Consider the following 21,978-nt stretch of genomic DNA (forward strand, 5'->3'; position numbering starts at 1 on the left):
CCAGCTCTGCTGGTTGCTGCTGTTTTTGCTGGCAGGTAAGCTTTTTTGGACACGTTTTATTTTTGTAATGTCTTAGACTTTAGGAAATTTAATTTTGAAAATATTTTTGCATGGGCAAAGAACTAAATTGTCTATCTGTGAATTATTTAAAATGGCCTTTAAGTCTCTTAAATGTTGTATTAGCCTGATAAAGTGTAGCCTACTGGCTAGAAGAACAAAATACAGTATTGGTCTGGCCTTGGTAGTTGCCTTAGTACAGGGAATCCATATTATATTTATTTTTGTAGTCTCAGTGTTTAGCTACAGTATTTAGCTATTGAGATTGTTGCATCCAAAATTTTTCCTGGTACTTTTATGTGAACATAAACAAAGACCAGTGGAAACAAGTTGACTTCTAATAGTGTGGTCCCCCGGTGGCTTAGAGGGTAAAGCGTCCGCCTGCAGTGCAGGAGACCTGGGTTCTGTCCCTGGGTTAGGGAGATCCCTTGGAAAAGGGAATGGCAACCCATTCCAGTATTCTTGCCTGGAGAATTCTGTGGACGGAGGAGCCTGGTAGGCTACAGTCCATGGGGTCGCAAAGAGTTGGATACGACTGAGCAACAGATGGGGAAACAGTGGAAACAGTGTCAGATTTTATTTTTGGGGCTCCAAAATCACTGCAGATGGTGACTGCAGCCATGAAATTAAAAGACGCTTACTCCTTGGAAGGAAAGTTAAGACCAACCTAGATAGCATATTCAAAAGCAGAGACATTACTTTGCCAACAAAGGTCCATCTAGTCAAGGCTATGGTTTTTCCTGTGGTCACGTATGGATGTGAGAGCTGGACTGTGAAGAAGGCTGAGCGCCGAAGAATTGATGCTTTTGAACTGTGGTGTTGGAGAAGACTCTTGAGAGTCCCTTGGACTGCAAGGAGATCCAACTAGTCGATTCTGAAGGAGATCAGCCCTGGGATTTCTTTTTTTTTTTTCATGATTTTAAGTAGACTTTTTATTTATTTATTTTTTTAATTTAATATATTCCTTACAAATTTAAGAACCCATCCTGAACCCTCCTCCCTCCTCCCTCCTCCCTCCCCATACCATCCCTCTGGGTCGTCCCAGTGCACCAGCCCCAAGCATCCAGCATCGTGCATTGAACCTGGACTGGCATCTCGTTTCATACATGACATTTCACATGTTTCAATGCCATTCTCCCAAATCTTCCCACCCTCTCCCTCTCCCACAGAGTCCATAAGCCTGTTCTATACATCAGTGTCTCTTTTGCTGTCTCGTATACAGGGTTATCATTACCATCTTTCTAAATTCCATATATATGCGTTAGTATACTGTATTGGTGTTTTTCCTTCTGGCTTACTTCACTCTGTATAATAGGCTCCAGTTTCATCCACCTCATTAGAACTGATTCAAATGTATTCTTTTTAATGGCTGAGTAATACTCCATTGTGTATATGTACCACAGCTTTCTTATCCATTCATCTGCTGATGGACATCTAGGTTGCTTCCATGTCCTGGCTATTATAAACAGTGCTGCGATGAACATTGGGGTACACGTGTCTCTTTCCCTTCTGGTTTCCTCAGTGTGTATGCCCAGCAGTGGGATTGCTGGATCATAAGGCAGTTCTATTTCCAGTGGAGGGAATGATGCTGAAGTTGAAACTCCAGTACTTTGGCCACCTCATGCGAAGACTTGACTCATTGGAAAAGACTCTGATGCTGGGAGGGATTGGGGGCAGGAGGAGAAGGGGATGACAGAGGATGAGAGGGCTGGATGGCACCATTGACTCGATGGACGTGAGTCTGAGTGAACTCCGGGAGTTGGTGATGGACAGGGAGGCTTGGCGTGCTGTGATTCATGGGGTCTGCGAAGAGTCGGACACGACTGAGCGACTGAACTGAACTGAACTGAGTAACTTCACTTCATATATACTAGTGTGCTCCTTTAAACATTTTGTACTGTTATAATAGTGAAAGTCATCATTGCTCAGTCATGTCCAACTCTTTGCAATCTCATGAACTGTCGCCCACTAGGCTCCTTTGTCCATGGAGTTCTCCAGGCAAGAAAGCTGGGGTGGGTTGCCGTTCCCTTTTCCAGGGGATCTTCCTGACACAAGGGTTAAACCTGGGTCTCCCATATTGCAGGCAGACTCTTTACCATCTGAGCCACCAGGGAAGGGTCTGCTATTGATAATAGATGAGGAAATTAAAAGTCATTTAAAGCATTTGGTGCACTTAGATATAATTTTATATACTTATATTTTTATATGCGCATGAAGCAGTACTAAAAATGACGCATCAACATGTTATGCATCTTCTACATGTGTTTTTATTTATCTTTAAGAATAATCTTAGTGGTGCTATTCATCTATTAAACATTTAAAACAATGGGATTTTTAAAGTAAAATATGTATAATGTATAATGTCTGTGTTAAAAGTAAAATTATTTCAAGTTTCTTATAGGTTAGGTCTTTTTCTCCCTTTCACTAAAATAGTTATGAAAACGATTCATTATTCTAGTATAAATACACACATTAAAAATATATTGCTTGTTTTATAGAAAATTTTTAATTTTTGGCAAGTTTTAAATGGTAGCTGTTCTGAATGTGTACTTGAAACCACCACATTATTTATCACAGTGTATGGTCAGTTTCAATGGCAATAAAGTTTTGAGAGGAAAATTAGTTTTACCTATTTTTTAAAAATAGGTAAAACCCACCTGGGCATCCCAGGTGGCTCAGTAGTAAAGAATCTGCTTGCAATGCAGGAGACGTAGGTTCAGTCCCTGGGTTGGGAATATCCTCTGGAGAAGGAAATGGCAACCCAGTCCAGTATGTTTGCCTGGAAAATCCCATGGACAGAGGAGCCTGGTGGGCTACAGTCCATGGGGTCGGAAAAAAGTTGGACATGACCTAGCAACTAAATAACAACAACAAGAACAATTTTTTAAAATACATTTTAGGATTAATTTGTCTAAATATTTTTTAAAATTCAAAATACTGAAATGACATCTAGAATAAAATACATCCAAAGTTTTCAAATAAGAGAGATCGTGAGCCTGTATTAGATATTCTGCATAGTCAATAGAATCAAGGACCTATAAAAATAGTAATGTAATACAATTCTAAAAACAAGACTGTTTATGTATTAATATATTAACTTGTAAAAACAGGTTTATTTTTGAGAAGCAGTATAGCATAGTGGTTAAGAGCTTGGGTATTGAAACTAGACTGCGGTGGTTTGGTTTAGTTGCTAAGTCGTGTCCGACTCTTGCAACCCCATGGATGGTAGCCTGCCAGGCTCCCCTGACCATGGGATTTTCCAGGCAAGAATACTGGAGTGGGTTGCCATTTCTTTCTCCAGGGGATCTTCCTGACCCAGGAATCAAACCCAGGTCTCCTGCATTGCAGGCAGATTCTTTACCAACTGAGCTATGAGGGAAGCCCTGAAACTAGACTACCTGGGTTCAAATCCTGAGGTTTACATGCTTATCAGTCATGTGATCCTAGGAAAGTTATATAACCCCTCTGTCTTCCAACTTGCCCATCTGAAAAATTGAGATAACAATAATTACCTCCTAGATGTAATGGGATTAAGTAATTTCATCTAAAGCACTTAGAATAATGTTTAACATGTAGGAAGTGCTTGGTAAGTGTTAATAGTTGCACATTCTACCAAATTAATAGATTCATTAAAATAAACCAAACTCTAACTTTCTGAAGAGGGATTCCATTGTCATGGTAAAATTCTACTTTTAAAATTTGAACCTATTTAAAAAAAGAAACTAAGATGTGATTCATGCCCTTAAATGGTTGAAAATCTAATTTCGATATTAAAATGGGAATACATGAGAGAACAATATGAAATATAATTGCCTATAAATGATGTGACGTAGATTCTAGAACGTAGGAGTTCTTAGGAGGAGGATGACTAGTGAAGAGTGAGTAACATAGGCCAGAGGAATAGCACAAAGGATGTCACGAGGTGGAGGCAGCCTGCCTGAGCTCAACTGGTTCTGGCCATCAGGCAGTAAGGTGTTTAGGCTACAGGAAGAAAATTATTATACAGGTAACTGCTTAAATCCTTAGTTTATATTTTTAAACATGTCAGAGTTTTAATGATTGCTGAACCATGAGTCTGTGATTTAAATTTTGACTATTATACCAACTCCTACTTCTTAAGTTATTCTTAACAAGTTGTAAGGTGGGAGTTCCCTTATCTCAATCTTGAAGTTTAAGGTCAGCTGGGATTGCTCCATCAGTTGGTTAGCCCAGTGGCCTTTGAGATACTTAAAAGATCTATTTTTTGAAATACGTATGGTATGGACAGAGAGCACTCTATAGAGATACAGAAGGCAGGGAAGCGAACACTTGAAGAATAGTTGCTGTTGAAGGAGAAGCAGCCAGCCTACTTCTGTGACTGAAGGAAGAAAAGCCAGAGAGCCAGTGCTGCCAAGACTCCTCAAGGGTTGTTCTGACAAGGCACAGGGAGACCCTGTAGCAGCACTTTATTTCCCACTTTCAGTTATAATTTGAGGACTGTTAGGTGAACCTCTTTGGGGTCTTTTGTGAAAACTTTTAATGAAAGTAGGTTATATTGGCATTTATTCAGCTAGTCTAGGCAGCAGTGAGTTTCAAAAGTTGCCTAAGGTAGGGGCTTCCCTGGTGGCTTAGCGGTAAAGAATCTGCTTATAATGCAGGAGCTGCAGGAGACAAAGGTTAGATCCCTGGGGCAGGAAGATCCCCTAGAGAAGGAAATGGCAACCCACTCTAATATTCTTGCCTGAAGAATTGCGTGGACAGAGAAGCCTGGCTGGCTACAGTCCATGGGTTCAAATCCAAAAATAATAAAAAAAAAAGTTCCTTAACGTAAAATGTGAAAACTAGAAGATTATAATTGGAACTAACTTGTGATCTTGCTTAATGCTTTCTTTCTCTTCTCTTTTGAATCCTTTCTGCTCTTTTTACCCTAGTCAGCAGCCAAACAAGAATATTTCTGTGACTAAGAGAGGAAAAATCTACTGAATATAACTTTTGAACATATATTTTCGTGAAAGTTTTTCTTTTGCATGTTTCCAAGAATTATGTCTATATATACATATATATGGAGAAGGAAATGGCAATCTACTCCAATATTCTTGCGTGGAGAATCCTGTGGACAGTGGATCCTGGAGGGCTGCTGTCCATAGGGTCGCACAGAGTCGGATACAACTGAAGCGACTTGGCATGCATGAATGCATTGGAGAAGGAAATGGCAACCCACTCCAATATTCTTGCCTGGAGAATCCCAGGGACACAGAAACCTGGTGGGCTGCCGTCTGTGGGGTTGCACAGATTTGGACACGACTGAAGCAACTTAGCAGCAGCAGCAGCATGCATATATATAGATACATACATGTATATGTGTGTGCATGCTCATTACTAAATTGAATCCAACTCTTTGTGATCCCATGGACTGTATAGCCTGCCAGGCTTCTCTGTCCATGGAGGTTCTCCAGGCAAGAAGAATGGAGTAAGTTGCCATTTCCTTCTCCAGGGCATCTTCCCGACCCAGGGATCAAACTTGTCTCCTGCATCTCCTGCACTGGCAGGTGGATTCTTTACCACTGAGCCACCAGGGAAGCCCCATACATGTATATTATATATATATTATATATATACACATGTATATATCTGTATCCATATATATTTTAATTTGGACACACAGTTCAGCTTGTGGGATTTTAGTTCCCCCCCAGGGGTTGAACCCATTCTCTTGGCAGTGAAAGTGTGGAGTCCTAACCCCTGATTGCCAGGGAATTCCCTTAAGTATACTTTTGTTTAAAGTATTCTTTTACTAATTTTTATTTGATGTGCTAGACTGGGACAAAAATGTGATAGTTTTCTATTATGTACAATAGCTTTTGGAGTTGCCGTGTGTTTACTTATATATACCATTTTTGTTAGTAAATCTTAAGAAGCTGTTTCGATACATTGGCGTATTTTAGGCTCAGGTTTTTTTTTTTATCATCTTAGTGTTTAGGAAACAGTTTCCTAGGCAGATTGAGACATGCACCTGACACAGGCTCTTTGAGCTCTTTGAGTTATTGCTCACGCAGGTAGTGTAGCTTCTGATTTTACAAAATTTTCTTGGGTTATAACTCTTCATGGAAAAATTAAAAGGAGCTGTTTGCTGTAGTTGTTGTCTCCCTTTGTGTAAGTATGCTTAAAAGCTTGAGTTTGAGTGCTGTGAATCACCTTCACAGGGAGTTACCAAGGGTTATTTTTCTACCAGTTCAAAATTTCTGGTTCACTTACCTTTTTCCTCTTTATTCAGAAGAGATGTCCTCTTCTTTCCTGCCTACAGGAAATGAATCCTTCCTCTCTTATCCAGTCTTTGTTTATCAGTGACCTCAACTCTTGTTTGGATTGTCTAAAGTAATAGTTGCGGTATTAATAATTATATCCTGCCTTAATTAGGTACTTACTGTGTGCCTTGGACATAATGTAGTAGCAGTAACTTGAGTTTTATTACCATGTAACAGGTACATACAGTTCTTTATCCTTCATGTATTAACTCATTTTTAAAAAAAAAATTTTATGGTGGTAAAATACACATACTGTAAAAGTTACCACTTTAACTATTATTTAGTATATAGTTCAGTGGTGTTAAATACATTCATAATGTTGGCACACATCTCTGCCACTCATGTCCAGAACTCTTTTCATCTTGTAGAACTAAAAGTCTATACCCATTGAGTGATAATTTTCCATTCCCCTGGTATCCACCCATTTTACTTTTGATCTTTCTGATTTTTTTTTTTTAACTAATCTAGGTACCTCAAAGAGGTAGAATCACACAGTAGTTATCTTTTTGTGACTGGCTTATTTCACTTAGCATAATGTCCTCAAGGTTCATTTGTATTATAGCATATTTCAGAAATTTTCTCATTTTCTTGGGCAGAATAAGGTTCCATTTAATATATATACCACATTTTGCTTATCCTTTTATCTGTCAGTGGACACTTGTGTTGCTTGTATACTGTTGCTGGTTTGGATAATGCTACTTTGAGCATGGGGGTACTAACTCATTTAATTCTTACAGTCACATTAGGAGGTGGAAATTTTTGATGAGGAAACTGCATTTTAGAGTAATCAAGTGATTTGTGCAAAATCACACAGCTAGAAAGAGCCTGTCAGGAATGTCTTAACCTCCACAGTGGCCTCCCACATATCTTTCTACGTAGGGGCCTTCTGTTCTGCCTATGGATATCTTCACTCCTATTTGCTATATATTATATAGATATATATAATTGCTATATATATATATAAAACAATTAACGGCTTGTAATAAAATACTTTTAATACTACTAATGTTCACTAGTGAATAACACATTGTAGATTATGTTTTATAATATTTGTTACATTTTAGCTTAAATGAGCTCAATTAAAAATAAAGTTGAGACGCCTTCAAGTGAATTTTCAGGCTCCTGCATGCTCCTGCCGTATGCTTTCTTTTCTACCAGAGGTGGGACATACTAGATTTACAAGTTTTAGAAAACTTGGGAGGGATAGAGCGAGTTGAATAGGACCTGTTATTTACAGTATGAGAGATTCCATGAAAGGAAGTTTTGAGTAAGAGTTTGAAGATTATGTATTTTAGGACAAGATGTGGTTTTATAGAAACGAAAGCTTGGCAGTAGGCATGTATGTATTTCTGAGCAGTGGAGGATGGCAAAATGAGAAAGGGTAGGGCAGTTGCAGTTCTGAAGTTAAAGCATATACCTTTGGGTTGGACTGTTATAATCATTTATAATATTTGATGGGATTTTTGGTTCCAGATGCCTGCCTATTTTTTACCAGTCTAGTTGGCAAACACTGATTGAGAGTCTGGTATTACAGGCTATGAAACTGGAATTTTCTTTCCAAAGCCTGTAATAATAGCATTGGTACCCCTCATACTTAATGAAAACAAAGTAAGAAAATCAAAAAATTTAAATTTTGGGGTGGTTTGGAACAAAAAGTTTACTCTAAATCTTTTTAAAAACTTGATTATTTGTATTATGTGTCATTAACTCTGTGAAGTGGGAGGGTGGAATCCAGAAACTGATACTGGGCCCTATGCCTGCCAGATTCTTTTGCAGTGTTGAGTTTTAAGCTTTGCCCAAGACTAAGTCTTGCTGGTTGAAGGAGGTTTCTTGAAATAGAAGCATCTACGCTTTAAAAATTATTACTGTCTATTAATAGAAATAGGGACATACATGATATTTTAGTGAGAAGGCTTGGATGACTTGTGAGTATTTTTTTCATAGTAGATACCCCTAGGTTTTCAAGAATAATTTGTGGTGAATTATGTAAGTTGAAATAAAGTTTTTTGACTGATAATTTTTCTATAGACAAAGTTTACCAATTACCAAACTTAAACAAAACTTAGATGAACATAGCATAGTGGAAAACTTGCTATAGAAACAACATATAAAATAAAGATGACTCTCCAGAGGTAGAAGACATTTCAGTTCAGTTCAGTTCAGTTGCTCAGTCGTGTCCGACTCTTTGCGACACCATGAATCGCAGCACGCCAGGCCTCCCTGTCCATCACCAACTCCTGGAGTTCACTCAGACTCACGTCCATCGAGTCAGTGATGCCATCCAGCCACCTCATCCTCTGTCATCCCCTTCTCCTCCTGCCCCCAATCCCTCCCAGCATCAGAGTCTTTTCCAATGAGTCAACTCTTCACATGAGGTGGCCAAAGTACTGGAGTTTCAGCTTCAGCATCATTCCTTCCAAAGAAATCCCAGGGCTGATCTCCTTCAGAATGCCTGGTTGGATCTCCTTGCAGTCCAAAGGACTCTCAAGAGTCTTCTCCAACACCACAGTTCAAAAGCATCAATTCTTCGGCGCTCAGCTTGCTTCACAGTCCAACTCTCACATCCATACATGACCACAGGAAAAACCATAGCCTTGACTAGACGGACCTTTGTTGGCAAAGTAATGTCTCTGCTTTTGAATATGCTATCTAGGTTGGACATAACTTTCCTTCCAAGGAGTAAGCGTCTTTTAATTTCATGGCTGCAGTCACCATCTGCAGTGATTTTGGAGCCCCAAAAATAAAGTCTGACACTGTTTCCCCATCTATTTCCCATGAAGTGATGGGACCGGATGCCATGATCTTCGTTTTCTGAATGTTGAGCTTTAAGCCAACTTTTTCACTCTCCTCTTTCACTTTCATCAAGAGGCTTTTTCGTTCCTCTTCACTTTCTGCCATAAAGGTGGTGTCATCTGCATATCTGAGGTTATTGATATTTCTCCCGGCAATCTTGATTCCAGCTCGTGTTTCTTCCAGTCCAGCGTTTCTCATGATGTACTCTGCATATAAGTTAAATAAGCAGGGTGACAATATACAGCCTTGACATACTCCTTTTCGTATTTGGAACCAGTCTGTTGTTCCATGTGCAGTTCTAACTGTTGCTTCCTGACCTGCGTACACATTTCTCAAGAGACCGGTTGGCAAACTGTTCAAATGTTCGGTCTTATGCTTTTGGCCTGCCATTTAATTTGCAGTTAACATGTTAAGATCAAAGTTTAACACTTAAATTGGAGAGGAAGTAAATGGGCTTTGCAATTTAAAATTAAATAATACAGGCTGTCTGTCTAATTACTGTTGTGTGTATATAAAGTGAAAGTGAAGTTGCTCAGTCCTGTCCGACTCTTTGCGACCTCATGGACCGTAGCCTACCAGACTCCTCCCTCCATGGGATTCTCCAGGCAAGAGTACTGGAGTGGGTTGCCATTTTCCTTCTCCAGGGGATCTTCCTGACCCAGGGATCAAATCCAGGTCTCCCGCATTCCAGGTGGATGCTTTAACCTCTAAGCCACCAGGGAAGCCCATGTGTATATAAGTGATCATGTAATAGATTGAAGCTGTGGGCTTAAAGTGAATTTAAGATTATAAAACTTTAATCACATCTGTTTCATGAATTTAAATTGATGTGATATGAAGAGTATAAAGAAGCTAAGCTAATCCTTTTAAAGAAGTCTGTTGTGCTTTTAGAATCAATACATCAAGGTAAAAATACCTGTTGGGTTGGAATCTTCTATAATGTTGAATGAAAATTTTGATAGTTTCCTTTTTAAATAATATTTATTTATCTTTATTTTTGGTTGCACACGTCTTTGTTGCACCTGGGCTTTCTCTAGTTGTGGTGCGTGGGCTTCTCATTGTGGTGGCTCCTCTTGTTGCACAGGCTCTAAGTGCACGGGCTCAGTAGTTGTGGTACACGAGCTTAGCTGCTCCGCAGCATGTGGAATCTTCCCGGGTCAGGGATTGAAACCATGTCCCCTGCATTGGCAGTTGGATTCTTAATCCACCAGGGAAGTCTGAGAATTTTAATAGTTTTTTATGAACTATGTCTTCCCAGTTATGTGAAGAATATGTTAGGACCGTGTCTTCATTTCAATGATTGTTAACAGCAGAAATAAAACATTTAAAAAAAAGTTAGGTGGTAGTGTTACTGTTTGTGTGTATGTTCTCTTTAATTTGTTAATGTGAAAATAGGAATGACCTTAATTGAGTTCTTTAAATTTCTAGGAAGGTGAGATTAGGTAAAGCTATACTTTTCCTTCAGATACTTTTTGTTTTCAAAGGTTGAAATGTTTGTGTCAGATAAGCAGATTATAGCCATTATGTTTGGAAGTAAAGCTCATGTGTAGGATCAGATTGTTTTATCATCAAATATTGGTCTTTTTGTGAAAGCAGTACAAACAGTGATGTTTTAAGTTATCTGAAACCTTTTTCTGAGATTCCTTAATTTAAGTTGGTAGACTTTAGGTTGTGTTTCCACAGAATTCTAGTCTGAATAGTGGTTAGATTCCAAGCCTAGCCTATAAAGCTTGCTTTTAAGGTAGGTAAGTTACTTACTGTGTGAAAAGTGACAAGATGTACTGTTCCAACACAGGTAACCAAACAGACTATATTGCAACAAATATAAGACATTTATAAAAACTCTGTTTTGACTCATTTAAAAACTCTCTTGAGAAAATGGATTTCATTTTTGTAAGATGAGATAGATTGAGAGTATGATAGAGATTGTGAAAGGGACTCTGTGACACTGATTTTTTATTTGGTCTAGGTGAAAACTCATGACTGTAACTTCTTGTTTTTCATTTTTAAAAACTGTGGTAAAATATGCATAACATACATTTCCCTTTTCTTTAAGAGTTGAAAGAAATGGGGCAAAATGGCTTAAAGAGGACATGGATATACTTTGCAAAAGAAATTACCAGAGATCAAATGTACTGAGCGGTGAGCTAGTGAGAGGAAAAGGCAAAGTGTTCATAAGCCCGCATGAGGAAGGAAGAAAGCTGCAGTTTAGCAGGTCAGCTTTTCTTGTATCGTTTCTGAAGTAAGGTCTGACAGGTGTTGGTGGGCGTGGGGGAGTCTGACTCTTATGTCAGGAAGGTTTATAATTGTATATGGGGAAGTGACTCTAAACTGTGAATTTTCTTTATAAGAAATTTTAATATAGCGGAATTTATTTCTCTGCAATCTTGAGAATTAGGTTTCAGGGACTATTTACCAGTCCTTTTGGGAATAGATATGAGAGGCAGCGTAGCTGGTACAGAAACAGTAGAGGTTTGGCAGTGAATTCTTATGGGAGGAAAAGATACAAGGGAAGGTAAACTTTGGGCTTAACCTATAGTTATCAAGGACAGGAAATAGATGGCATATCTTTTGGCCTGAGGTTATTGTGTAAAGAGCTAGTGTCATGTAACCGTTTGTATTAAGGGTAGGTTGGGGAACATATTGCAGTGGGGTTCCGTCATGGGCACATTTAACTTATGTGAATTCAACTGTATATAATAGGCAAAATGGAAAAAAAAGAAAAAAAAGCAACCCAAAACCCAGCATATCCATTAGCATTAGATCGACTAGAAGCAGTAGAAATCAACTTTGGCTCATGTAAGCAAAGGGATATGTTAGAAGGCTGACTCTGAGGAGAACCAGTCTTAGAAAATGGGTAAGAACCAAGGGAGGCCAGGCAGCAAGGACCAGGGCCAAGGTCAGGCACAGGAACACTTGGAAGAGGAAGCCACCTTTGGCGTTTGCTAATGATGCCTCTGCCGTCACTCTGAGTCACTTTTAAGCTATTCCTGTGCCTCACTGTCACTCAAGTTAAAAGTTTTGAAAAGGAAGCATTTGGTTGTCTGACTTAGATTCTGCCTCCAACCTGTTAGACACAGGATAGAAAAATCAGGGCATTTTTGTTTCTAGTATAAAAATGAAAAGCTCCAAGTCCATATGCCATCACTTCCACCCCACTAAACTGAACAGCGACTCCTCCTCCAGTGCTCCATGGATCAATAAATCGAGTGCACCCATTCCTCCTGCCAGAAGCCTGAAAGTCCTCCTCGACTTCTGCCCCTCAGCCCCACTGCCTGTCAGGAGCATAGTATCCTGTCAGCCTGCCTCTTTCATGTCTTGAATTTATCCACTTACACCTCTAAGTGATCACTGCCACTGCATTCCCACTTGGGGTACTGTAAAAACCTCATAATTTCTCTGGTCTACAGATTGGTTCCTACCCTATAGGAGTACACATAATGTAAGGGTGAACTTTGAAAAATGCAGGTCAGATTGTGCTATTACTTAGCTAAAAGCATTTCAGTGGTCTGCTGTTTCTTCACCTGCTGTTTCTGAGCTCCCAGTCCACCCTTTTAAACTGTGCAAACTGTTTCTCAGACTTCCTTGCCAGCTCGCGTCCTGTTGAGTTTTACCATGGGGAGCACTAGCAGGAATTTGGAAGGTGAGAGAAGAGACTTCCCTAGTGTTAGTTTCTTTATCCCTTCAGCAGGTGGCAGCAACTTTCACTTCACTCCCAGCTTCTTTTAGCAATCTCAGCACCAACGGTACTGCTCCCTCTCAGACATGCCTGCTGCTGGAGGTGCATTCTAGGCAGAGGAGTGCCACCTGCATTTCCTCACCCACAACGCTGTGTCTTCTCAGCAGTTTGAGCATCCTCCTTCTGTATTCCTCCATAGAGACTGAAACTTGAGATGCTGGGCTCCTCTCCTTAGAGGTCCAGGTCTTAGCCATTTGGTGCCACTTTAGAGCTTTGAGTCCTGAGCTCCATTGACCTCCCCACCTCTTCCATGTTTCACAGTGCCCATCCTCCAAACTCCTGGCCTCTGCTAACATGCCTCTTCCATTTTGTTCCCACAGCCCTCTGGGTAGAGTACCTCCTGCAGTTACGCATCTCTTGATTACCTTCATTTTCCCTTCTTACCTTTTCATCTTCCCAATATCTATGTAACCAGTTTCCTGAATCACACCTCTTGGGTTTGAATTACCCTTTATGGTTTCTGTTTGTCTCAAAAGAGGGATTTTCCACTTTCTAGAATAAAGTTAAAAATAGTTTTCATTAATCACTGAGTCCTTGACTACTTCTGTAGTCTCAAGTTATCTTTCTTCCTCTCTATGCTTCCATATTCTGAATTTGTTGTTGTTGCCAGAGCATGAACCTTCTGTTTTTGTCTCAAGGATATTGCCCCTGGCAGACTGTGTACCAAGCACTGGTTCTCACAACACACTCCTATCCCCTTCCCTTTTCCCTCCTGACCCCACAATGTGTGTTCAGTTAACTCCTGCACAACGCAGGTCAGAGGCAGGATACTATAGAGGTTGTTGAGATAGGCTCTTGTCTAGGTTTTAATAACAGCTTTGCTGTTTTGCCATCTTTATGGCTTTGAGCAGGTTACTGAGTGTGATTTCAGTTTCCTCATCAGGAATACAGGCAGAATAATTTTCTCTACATGGTCAGATTGTTTTAAGACTTAATTGAGTTAACATAAAGTACTTTGACTTTGCTTTGTGCATAGTCATTGCTCACTAAGTGATTAAAACCTGCTGTTACCATCAGCTACTTGAGAATCCTTCTGGGATCCTTTCCTGATGTCTGAACTCTGACAGGTTGTACCTTTTGTGTGCTCCTATAGCATCTTGTGCTTCACTTTGGTACTTCCCTGGTGGCTCACTGGTGAAGAATCTGCCTGCTAATGCAGGAGATGAGGGTTCAATCCCTGGGTCTGGTGGAATATCCCTTGGGGAAGGAGACAACAACACACTCCAGTATTCTTGGCTGGAAAATCTTATGGACGGAGGAGCCTGGTGGGCTGCAGTCCATGGAGTTGCAGAAGAGTCAGACACGACTTACCAACTGAACAACAACAACTTCATCTTATGAGTACTTACTGTGTTTGGGATTATTTGTTTAATGCCTTGTTTTCTTGCTAAAGGTATAAAACCATATGAAGTTAGATGAAGAACTTGTGCTGTTTACATTATTATATTTCTAGCATCTGTGCGTGATACCTGGTTGACCCTTTAGTAAGTATTTAAAAAAATTAATTGGTTAATCCTTTAAAAAGAAAAAACTATAGTTAGTTTGATGGGAATTGGTAAAAGTAGATAGAGATGGTGAAATGCGTGAACTTTTCTGTTTTTATTACCCACTTTGAGTGCTTTATATAGGAGAGGAGAAATACCTGCTAATTTTGAAGCTGCTGTGGTATGACTGGGCTTCCCTGATAACTCAGTTGGTAAAGAATCCGCCTGCAGTGCAGGAGACCCCTGTTCGATTCCTGGGTTGGGAGAATCCCCTGGAGAAGGGAAAAGGCTACCCACTCCAGTATTCTGGCCTAGAGAATTCACAAAGAGTCAGACCAAGGTTTAACATCCCATCTTATTTTATTGCCCAGGGAAAAATGTTTAGACTGTAATTAGACTGTATTTCTATTTTTTGTTTTTTTTTGTAGCTTTAATTTTCACCCCCACCCTGGCTTGAAAAAGCAATATGTGCTTATTTTTTATATTTCTTAAAAGTACAAAAGAGTATAGTGAGGAAAGCAAATATCATTAATAATTCTACCTAGAGATGACAGTTCTTACCATTTTGGTATAGGCTTTCTTGTCTGTTTTACTATTCAGAGTTTTAACTCCCTACCCCTCATACTCATACATTCTGATTTTTAAGTTGCTCTTTCTTCATTTAATATATTGTGAATCTCTTTCTGTATCAATGGATATTAGTGATAAATTTAAATTATAAGATGTTTAAAGACAATTTTACCCTGAGAGTATTAGAAGTGTGAATTAAAATTCTTAAGATGCTATTAGTTACCAATTTTTTAAATCAGTTTTCCTTTTCTTTAATTATGTACTTCCTGAATTGTATTAATATGCTGTTGGTGGTTTTACTTGAATAGCTGTCTCATGTCTCAGTGACTGTCTCGAAGGGTATATACCATGAAACAGTTTATGCGAGGCTTCCCTGGTGGTCCAGTGGGTAGGACTCTGCGCTTCCACATCAAGGGTCATGGGTTCAATCCTTGGTCATGGAACTAAGATCATGCAGGCCTTGTGGCATGGCCTGAATGAGTGAACGAATGCATTTGGCTTTGCTGTTATTTATATGGCTTTGGTATATATATTTTAATATAAAAAATGAATCAGTGCTTTCTAGTTCAGTGAAACTTCTTACTAAGTTTTGTCTTTTAATAAGAATGGATATTATAAAAATAATTTAGTAATCCTGTATATTAGATTTGCAGTTGAAGTTATGTCATGATTAATAAGAAATCATATTGCATTAGTGATCCACTTTCACTGAAGGTAGAACCATCATTATGTACTATGCCAGCATCTGATGGTACATGGGATGGTTTCATTTGTTTAAAGAATCTATTCATTCAGAGACTTTGGAGTGATATGAAAATATTTCCACATTGCTTGTTTCTTCCCTAACATGAAATAACTTCTTACATTTTGTGGGTATCACATAAAAAAGAACATGTGATTTGAAATGACTGGAATTCAAACCAGAAATCGCATCCCAGAAACTTTTGTTCTAAAGCCTGAAAATTTATATGTGCAGAAGAATCCTGGAATACCAACTGCTAAATAATTTCTATGATATATCTGTAGATGCATGCTGAGTTTCCCATGAACAATCTTTTATAGTGAATTCCATCTTCTAAAGTCCTTTCTTCTTTGGTCTTTTAAACCTGTTTATGCATAAGTATACAGAGATAGTATTTTGAAGTAAAAAGCAAAGTCTGATAGTAAGATGTATATACATATATATTTATGTGTGTGTATACTTATCTCAAATTTGTTAAAAAAATGAATAGAGAATAATTATGACAGAAAAAGCAAATGTACCAGCACCCTAGGATTTAATACTTACTCTGTTTTAACATTATATTTAATTCTGAACTTCTGGGTAACCTGCAAAAAGGGAGATATAATTTCTGTTGTCATCATATGATCAGAAGAGGTAAACTATTTCTTTTTTCTGAATTTTGAAATTCATTAGCGTAAGCCAGCTTTTCTCAGATTGTAAATATGGAATACTAGTTCTGCAGATATTAACAGATATCAGGAATAAGTTTAGGAAATAATGGGCTAAGTTAAATTAATAGGCTTTTCTATGTTTTTTTTTTTTTTAAACTGGAGGAAAAGTTTAATAACTTGGAAACTGAGTAATTCCTTGTATGTTTTCTTACAACCTTAAATGTTCCTGATTATTTTGCCAGGGAAATACTAAAAGTTAATAATAAACTTTGCAAAGTGCTGGTCTAGATCTTTAAACAATATGATAGATTGTGCCTTCAGTACCATTTTTGCAGGTATCAGAAGGCTTTTTACTTGACCTGTTCTTATGTTGATTTAAATTCTCTTTGAAACACCACCCAGGGCAAGGTTGACTTCTTCAAGAAGACTAGATTCTACCAGGAGTTGCAGCTTTTGGAAAGCACGTGCAGGAGGGCTTTGGGAGCTACGTATTGCTGTTGTTGGCCAGTCTGCTGGCCCTCCAGTTGGTCTGAGTCTCTCAGGTGCACTGTCAGTCTAGACGGAGGCTGATTTTCTTTTTCCAAGTGCAGCCTGAGTCTTCACAATCCTTATCTCCGAGGGCTGCCGCTCTTTTAATATGTAGCAAGGGCAGGAGTCCTCCACCTCCTCCCCAGGGGCCTGCTGGGACTAATTATTTTGAAAACACTAGTAACAGCATGCTTCCAGTCCAGTCCCCAAATGTCTGCGCCTTTGGTCTGTTTTGCTGCTCTTCAGCCTGTTGTCACGCACTTCTGTTCCCTTAATCAGCCCTCCCTTTCCCCTCTCCTGAACTAAAAAGCCTCTTGATGAAAGTGAAAGAGGAGAGTGAAAAAGTTGGCTTAAAGCTCAACATTCAGAAAACTAAGATCATGCCATCTGGTCCCATCACTTCATGGGAAATAGATGGGGAAACAGTGGAAACAGTGTCAGACTTTATTTTTGGGGGCTCCAAAATCACTGCACTACGGATGGTGATTGCAGCCATGAAATTAAAAGATGCTTACTCCTTGGAAGAAAAGTTATGACCAACCTAGATAGCATATTCAAAAGCAGGGACATTACTTTGCCAACAAAGGTCCATCTAGTCAAGGCTATGGTTTTTCCTGTGGTCATGTATGGATGTGAGAGTTGGACTGTGAAGCAAGCTGAGCACCATAGAATTGATGCTTTTGAACTGTGGTGTTGGAGAAGACTCTATAGAGTCCCTTGGACTGCAAGGAGATACAACCAGTCAATTCTGAAGGAGATCAGCCCTGGGTATTCTTTGGAAGGAATGATGCTAAAGCTGAAACTCCAGTACTTTGGCCACCTCATGTGAAGAGTTGACTCACTGGAAAAGACTCTGATGCTGGGAGGGATTGGGGGCAGGAGGAGAAGGGGACGTCAGAGGATGAGATGGCTGGATGGCATCACTGACTCGATGGACGTGAGTCTGAGTGAACTCTGGGAGTTGGTGATGGACAGGGAGGCCTGGCGTGCTGCAATTCATGGGGTCGCAAAGAGTCGGACACGACTGAGCAACTCAGCTGAACACATCTCTCTGTTTTCTTAGAACACTTGTTTATGGGAAACAAGTTATCTTATGGAATAATAGCCTCCATGTATGTTTGCTTCCACATCTTCAGTTGAATGTTTCTTCTATCCCCTGGCCTTAACTTGATTCAGCTCCCATCTTTCAGTTGCTGCTGCTTTTTTTCTCATCTGCCTCATGGGTAGGAGATTAGACCGACTTGATCCACATTCCTTCCATTCTCAGTGGTACATCGGGACTATTATTCTTCCACTGTTTCATTTAACAACAAACCAGACAACACAGTGATTCTTCTGTTCCTTTGAAGCTCATGCCTTTCAACTTTCTAATTTATTGCTGTCAATTTTTTCTCATTCTTTGAAGAGTTTGGTGCCTGGATATGATCTCCATTTTCACCCCAAATCTTGCTGCTCTCTGTTTGGTAGTATAGCCTGTCAGTCTGTAATTTCCTCAACTGTGAATTCATCTGGACTTCATTTTTTTATATGGTGTGCAGTAGTGCTCCATTCTTGATGATCCACTAGTTGGGAGTCAGTAACAGTAACTTACATCAATATATCAGTGAATGTATTGACAGTAACTTGGTCATTGGAAGGATGACTAATGACCAAAGTCATTTTAATGTATATGAAGTGAAGTGAAATGAAAGCTGCTCAGTCATGTGCGACTCTTTGCAACTCCATGGACTGTAGCTTGCCAGGCTCCTCTGTCCATGGAATTCTCCAGGCCAGAATACTGGAATGGGTAGCCATTTGCTTCTCCAGGGGATCTTCCCAAGCCAGGTCTCCCACATTGCAGGTGGATTCTTTACTGTCTGAGCCATCGGGGAAGATCAGTTCAGTTCAGTTCAGTCGCTCAGTCGTGTCTGACTCTTTGCGACCCCATGAACTGCAGCACGCCAGGCCTCCCTGTCCATCACCAACTCCTTCAGTTCACCCAGACCCATGTCCATTGAGTCGGTGATGCCATCCAACAGTCTCATCCTCTGTCATCTCCTTCTCCTCCTGCCTTCAATCTTTCCCACCATCAGGGTCTTTTCAAATGAGTCAGCTCTTTGCATCAGGTGGCCAAAGTATTGGAGTTTCAGCTTGAACATCAGTCCTTTCAATAAACACCCAGAACTGATCTTTAGGATGGACTGGTTGGATCTCCTTGAAGTCCAAGGGATTCTCAAGAGTCTTCTCCAACACCACAGTTCAAAAGTATCAATTCTTCGATGCTCAGCTTTCTTTAATAGTCCAACTCTCACATCCATACATGACCACAGGAAAAACCATAGCCTTGACTAGATGGACCTTTGTTGACAAAGTTATGTCTCTGCTTTTGAATATGCTGTCTAGGTTTGTCATAACTTTTCTTCCAAGGAGTAAGCGTCTTTTAATTTCATGGCTGCAGTCACCATCTGCGGTGATTTTGGAACCCCAAAAAATACAGTCAGCCACTGTTTCCAGTATTTCCCCATCTATTTGCCATGAAGTGATGGGACCGGCTGCTGTGATCTTAGTTTTTAAATGTTGAGCTTTAAGCCAACTTTTTCATTCTCCTCTTTCACTTTCATCAAGAGGCTCTAGTTCTTCTTCACTTTCTGAAATGAAATGATTGACTAATGAAAATTTTTATGAACTTGTGTTAAAAAATATTTTAATTCGATAGTAATGAATGATAGTTGTTCCTGAAATGGTGGGATCTGGTTTTATCATTATATTAATTCAAAGAAAGGGGTTAGCTGTTCTGCTCATTGTTGTATGGTAGAAGGTACCCGGGATACACTGAAGTCTGGGCATTTGTTTATCACTTACTCTCTTTTTTCCTACTGCAAAGTGGAGACAGCAGCACCTAATCCGTATAGCTGTTGAGCCAGTAAAATGCAGTAATTACATATATGTGTGTTTGTGTGTTTTATAAACTTTGACGTCTGAAGTTTAGTAAAAATTAGAGAATGCCTCTCTCCTAAGATGGGTTATAAGATTGCTTTTGAATATCACATTGTTTCCATAAAAAGTTTTGATTTCTGTATACCCTGTGTTTTTTATAGGAAGCAAAAACTTAAAAAAAAATCAAATTTATTATTTATGGTACTTTAATCTGAATGATGGTGGAGGGGGCACTCTGGTGAACATTATTCCAGGTAGCTATTGCAAGTCTAAGGAAAAACAGTTTAACTGTTATTTCTTATGACCCTATTCTTGAATTATACTGTTAATATTACTTTCTTAATGTTTCATTTACAGGTATATGATGTTGATTGATGGCACAAATGAAGTTTTTATGATTGATAGAGATAATTCAGTGTTTCATGTTTCAAATCTGGAATTTCCATTTCGTAAAGATCTCCGTATGCATTTATCAAATACTCTGTTAGATGGGGTAAGTCATATTTTTATCTTTTTAAAAAAAATCAAACATTGCTATTTTTCTTTCTTGTGCAAGTAAATGTGTATTTTTAATAATTAAACATGAAATTTAGAATTAGATCCAGTTTTTTAAAAACTTTTTATTGATATAGAGTTGACAGTTAAAAAATTGAATCTAATTTTTACTAAGATGTTAAATTTCATTTATTTCATTTCCTACACTTACTGTCACTTGATTGTTGTCTTAGATACAGAATAAGCAAGCAAAATTAAATCTTAATTTTTTTGTTCTTTGTGATTGGAAAAAAAATTTATTGCAAAAGATTCATTTTATTTTATGGTTTTACTTGTTGATCGAATTTTAATTGTGTGATATGACATATCACGCTTCCCTGGTGGCTTAGTAGTAAAGAATCCATATGCAATGCAAGAGGTGCGGTAGACGTGGGTTTGATCCTTGGGTTCGGAAGATCCACTGGAGGAGAAACTGGCAACCCATTCCATTATTCTAGCTTGGAAAATTCTATGGACAGAGGAGCCTGGAAGGCTGTAGTCCATCGGGTCACAAATAGTTGGATGTGACTGAGCACGAACACAATGATATATCACATTTTCCTTTGGCTGTTTAGCTATATGGACTGATAGTTCTTGTTGAAAGAGGATCGTGCCTTTGAAAGTAGCCACTGTACTTCTACATTTGAATTTTGGAAACTGTTAAGAATTTTCCCATTCAGAAAATCTATATTTAATAATCATAAAATTATTTGATTAAAAATATTTTATCTTTCTCTTATATGAATAGCTTTCTTTTCCCTGATTTTAAAAGTATTAATTCATTGTAAATAAAAATTGAAATAATACAGAACAGTACAAAAAAGTTGATAAAAATCAGCTGCATACCCACTACTGAAGTAATTTCTGTTATCATTTTGATAAACATTATTCCAGAGTTTCTTTCCTGTGTGCCAAAACGTTCAGTCTGACACTTGCTTTTGAAGGATTCATGTTCATGTTAGTAATAGTAACTCAGAACAGAGATTCTTAAACAGTACATGTATCAGGATCTCTGGGGGAAGTTGGGAATCCTTCCAGTCCCAGTAAGATTCTGAGTACAGGTACCTCTGCTCTGGTTGAAAATGAGTGCTCTGGTCAAGTATGTGCCCGCATGGATAGTTATTACATAATTTTGTATGAAAAGATCTGAATGTGTTTTGTAACTTGTCTTTTGTTTACTTAGCCATATATTTTGGACCTTTTTCATATAAAAGTCTGAGTAATAGGCCACTATATATGTAAACACTATAATTTGGGGTTTTCAGGCTATCTTGATTATGAAAATGATAGGGGATAATAGTGGAAAAAATATGATAACCTGTCCTAGACCTAGTGAATTAGACTCTCCCTGGGGCCAAGGTAGATTTTTTTTTTTTTTTTAATTGGTGGGAAATTACTTTACAACGTTGTGTTGGTTTCTGCCATACAACAACACAAATCAGCTGGAATTATGCACTTGTCAGCTTCAAGTGTCCAAGTGACTCTAATCAGACCAGTTTGCAAACAATTCTATAATTAATTCAGCCAGTCCTTTTTTGGTGGACATTTAGACTTTTTGGTAGCTTTTTGTATTAAAAGACACACTAGAATGCATATTCTTATACCTTTTTCTTTTCACAATTGTGCAGTTTTATAATTAAGATTCTTAGAAATGAGACTGTAATATGCATTTAAAAAT

General features: G+C 38.8%; 1 protein-coding gene across 4 annotated transcripts in view; it reads left to right on the forward strand.

Annotated features, from left to right (window-relative positions):
* Positions 1-21,978, forward strand: part of RNGTT (RNA guanylyltransferase and 5'-phosphatase) — a 249,562-nt gene that overhangs the window by 60,556 nt on the left and 167,028 nt on the right. For 2 of the 4 annotated variants that reach the window (XM_061427846.1, XM_061427844.1), the window contains exons 9-10: positions 11,191-11,349; positions 20,124-20,259. In XM_061427846.1, coding sequence (XP_061283830.1) covers positions 11,191-11,349; positions 20,124-20,259 — 295 coding nt within the window. The remainder of the gene's footprint in view (positions 1-11,190; positions 11,350-20,123; positions 20,260-21,978) is intronic. The other 2 variants (XM_061427847.1, XM_061427845.1) reach the window with 1 other exon arrangement.

This window comes from Bos javanicus, chromosome 9 (genome assembly GCF_032452875.1).
Source record: "Bos javanicus breed banteng chromosome 9, ARS-OSU_banteng_1.0, whole genome shotgun sequence".
In the NCBI taxonomy this organism is placed as follows: Eukaryota; Metazoa; Chordata; class Mammalia; order Artiodactyla; family Bovidae; genus Bos; species Bos javanicus.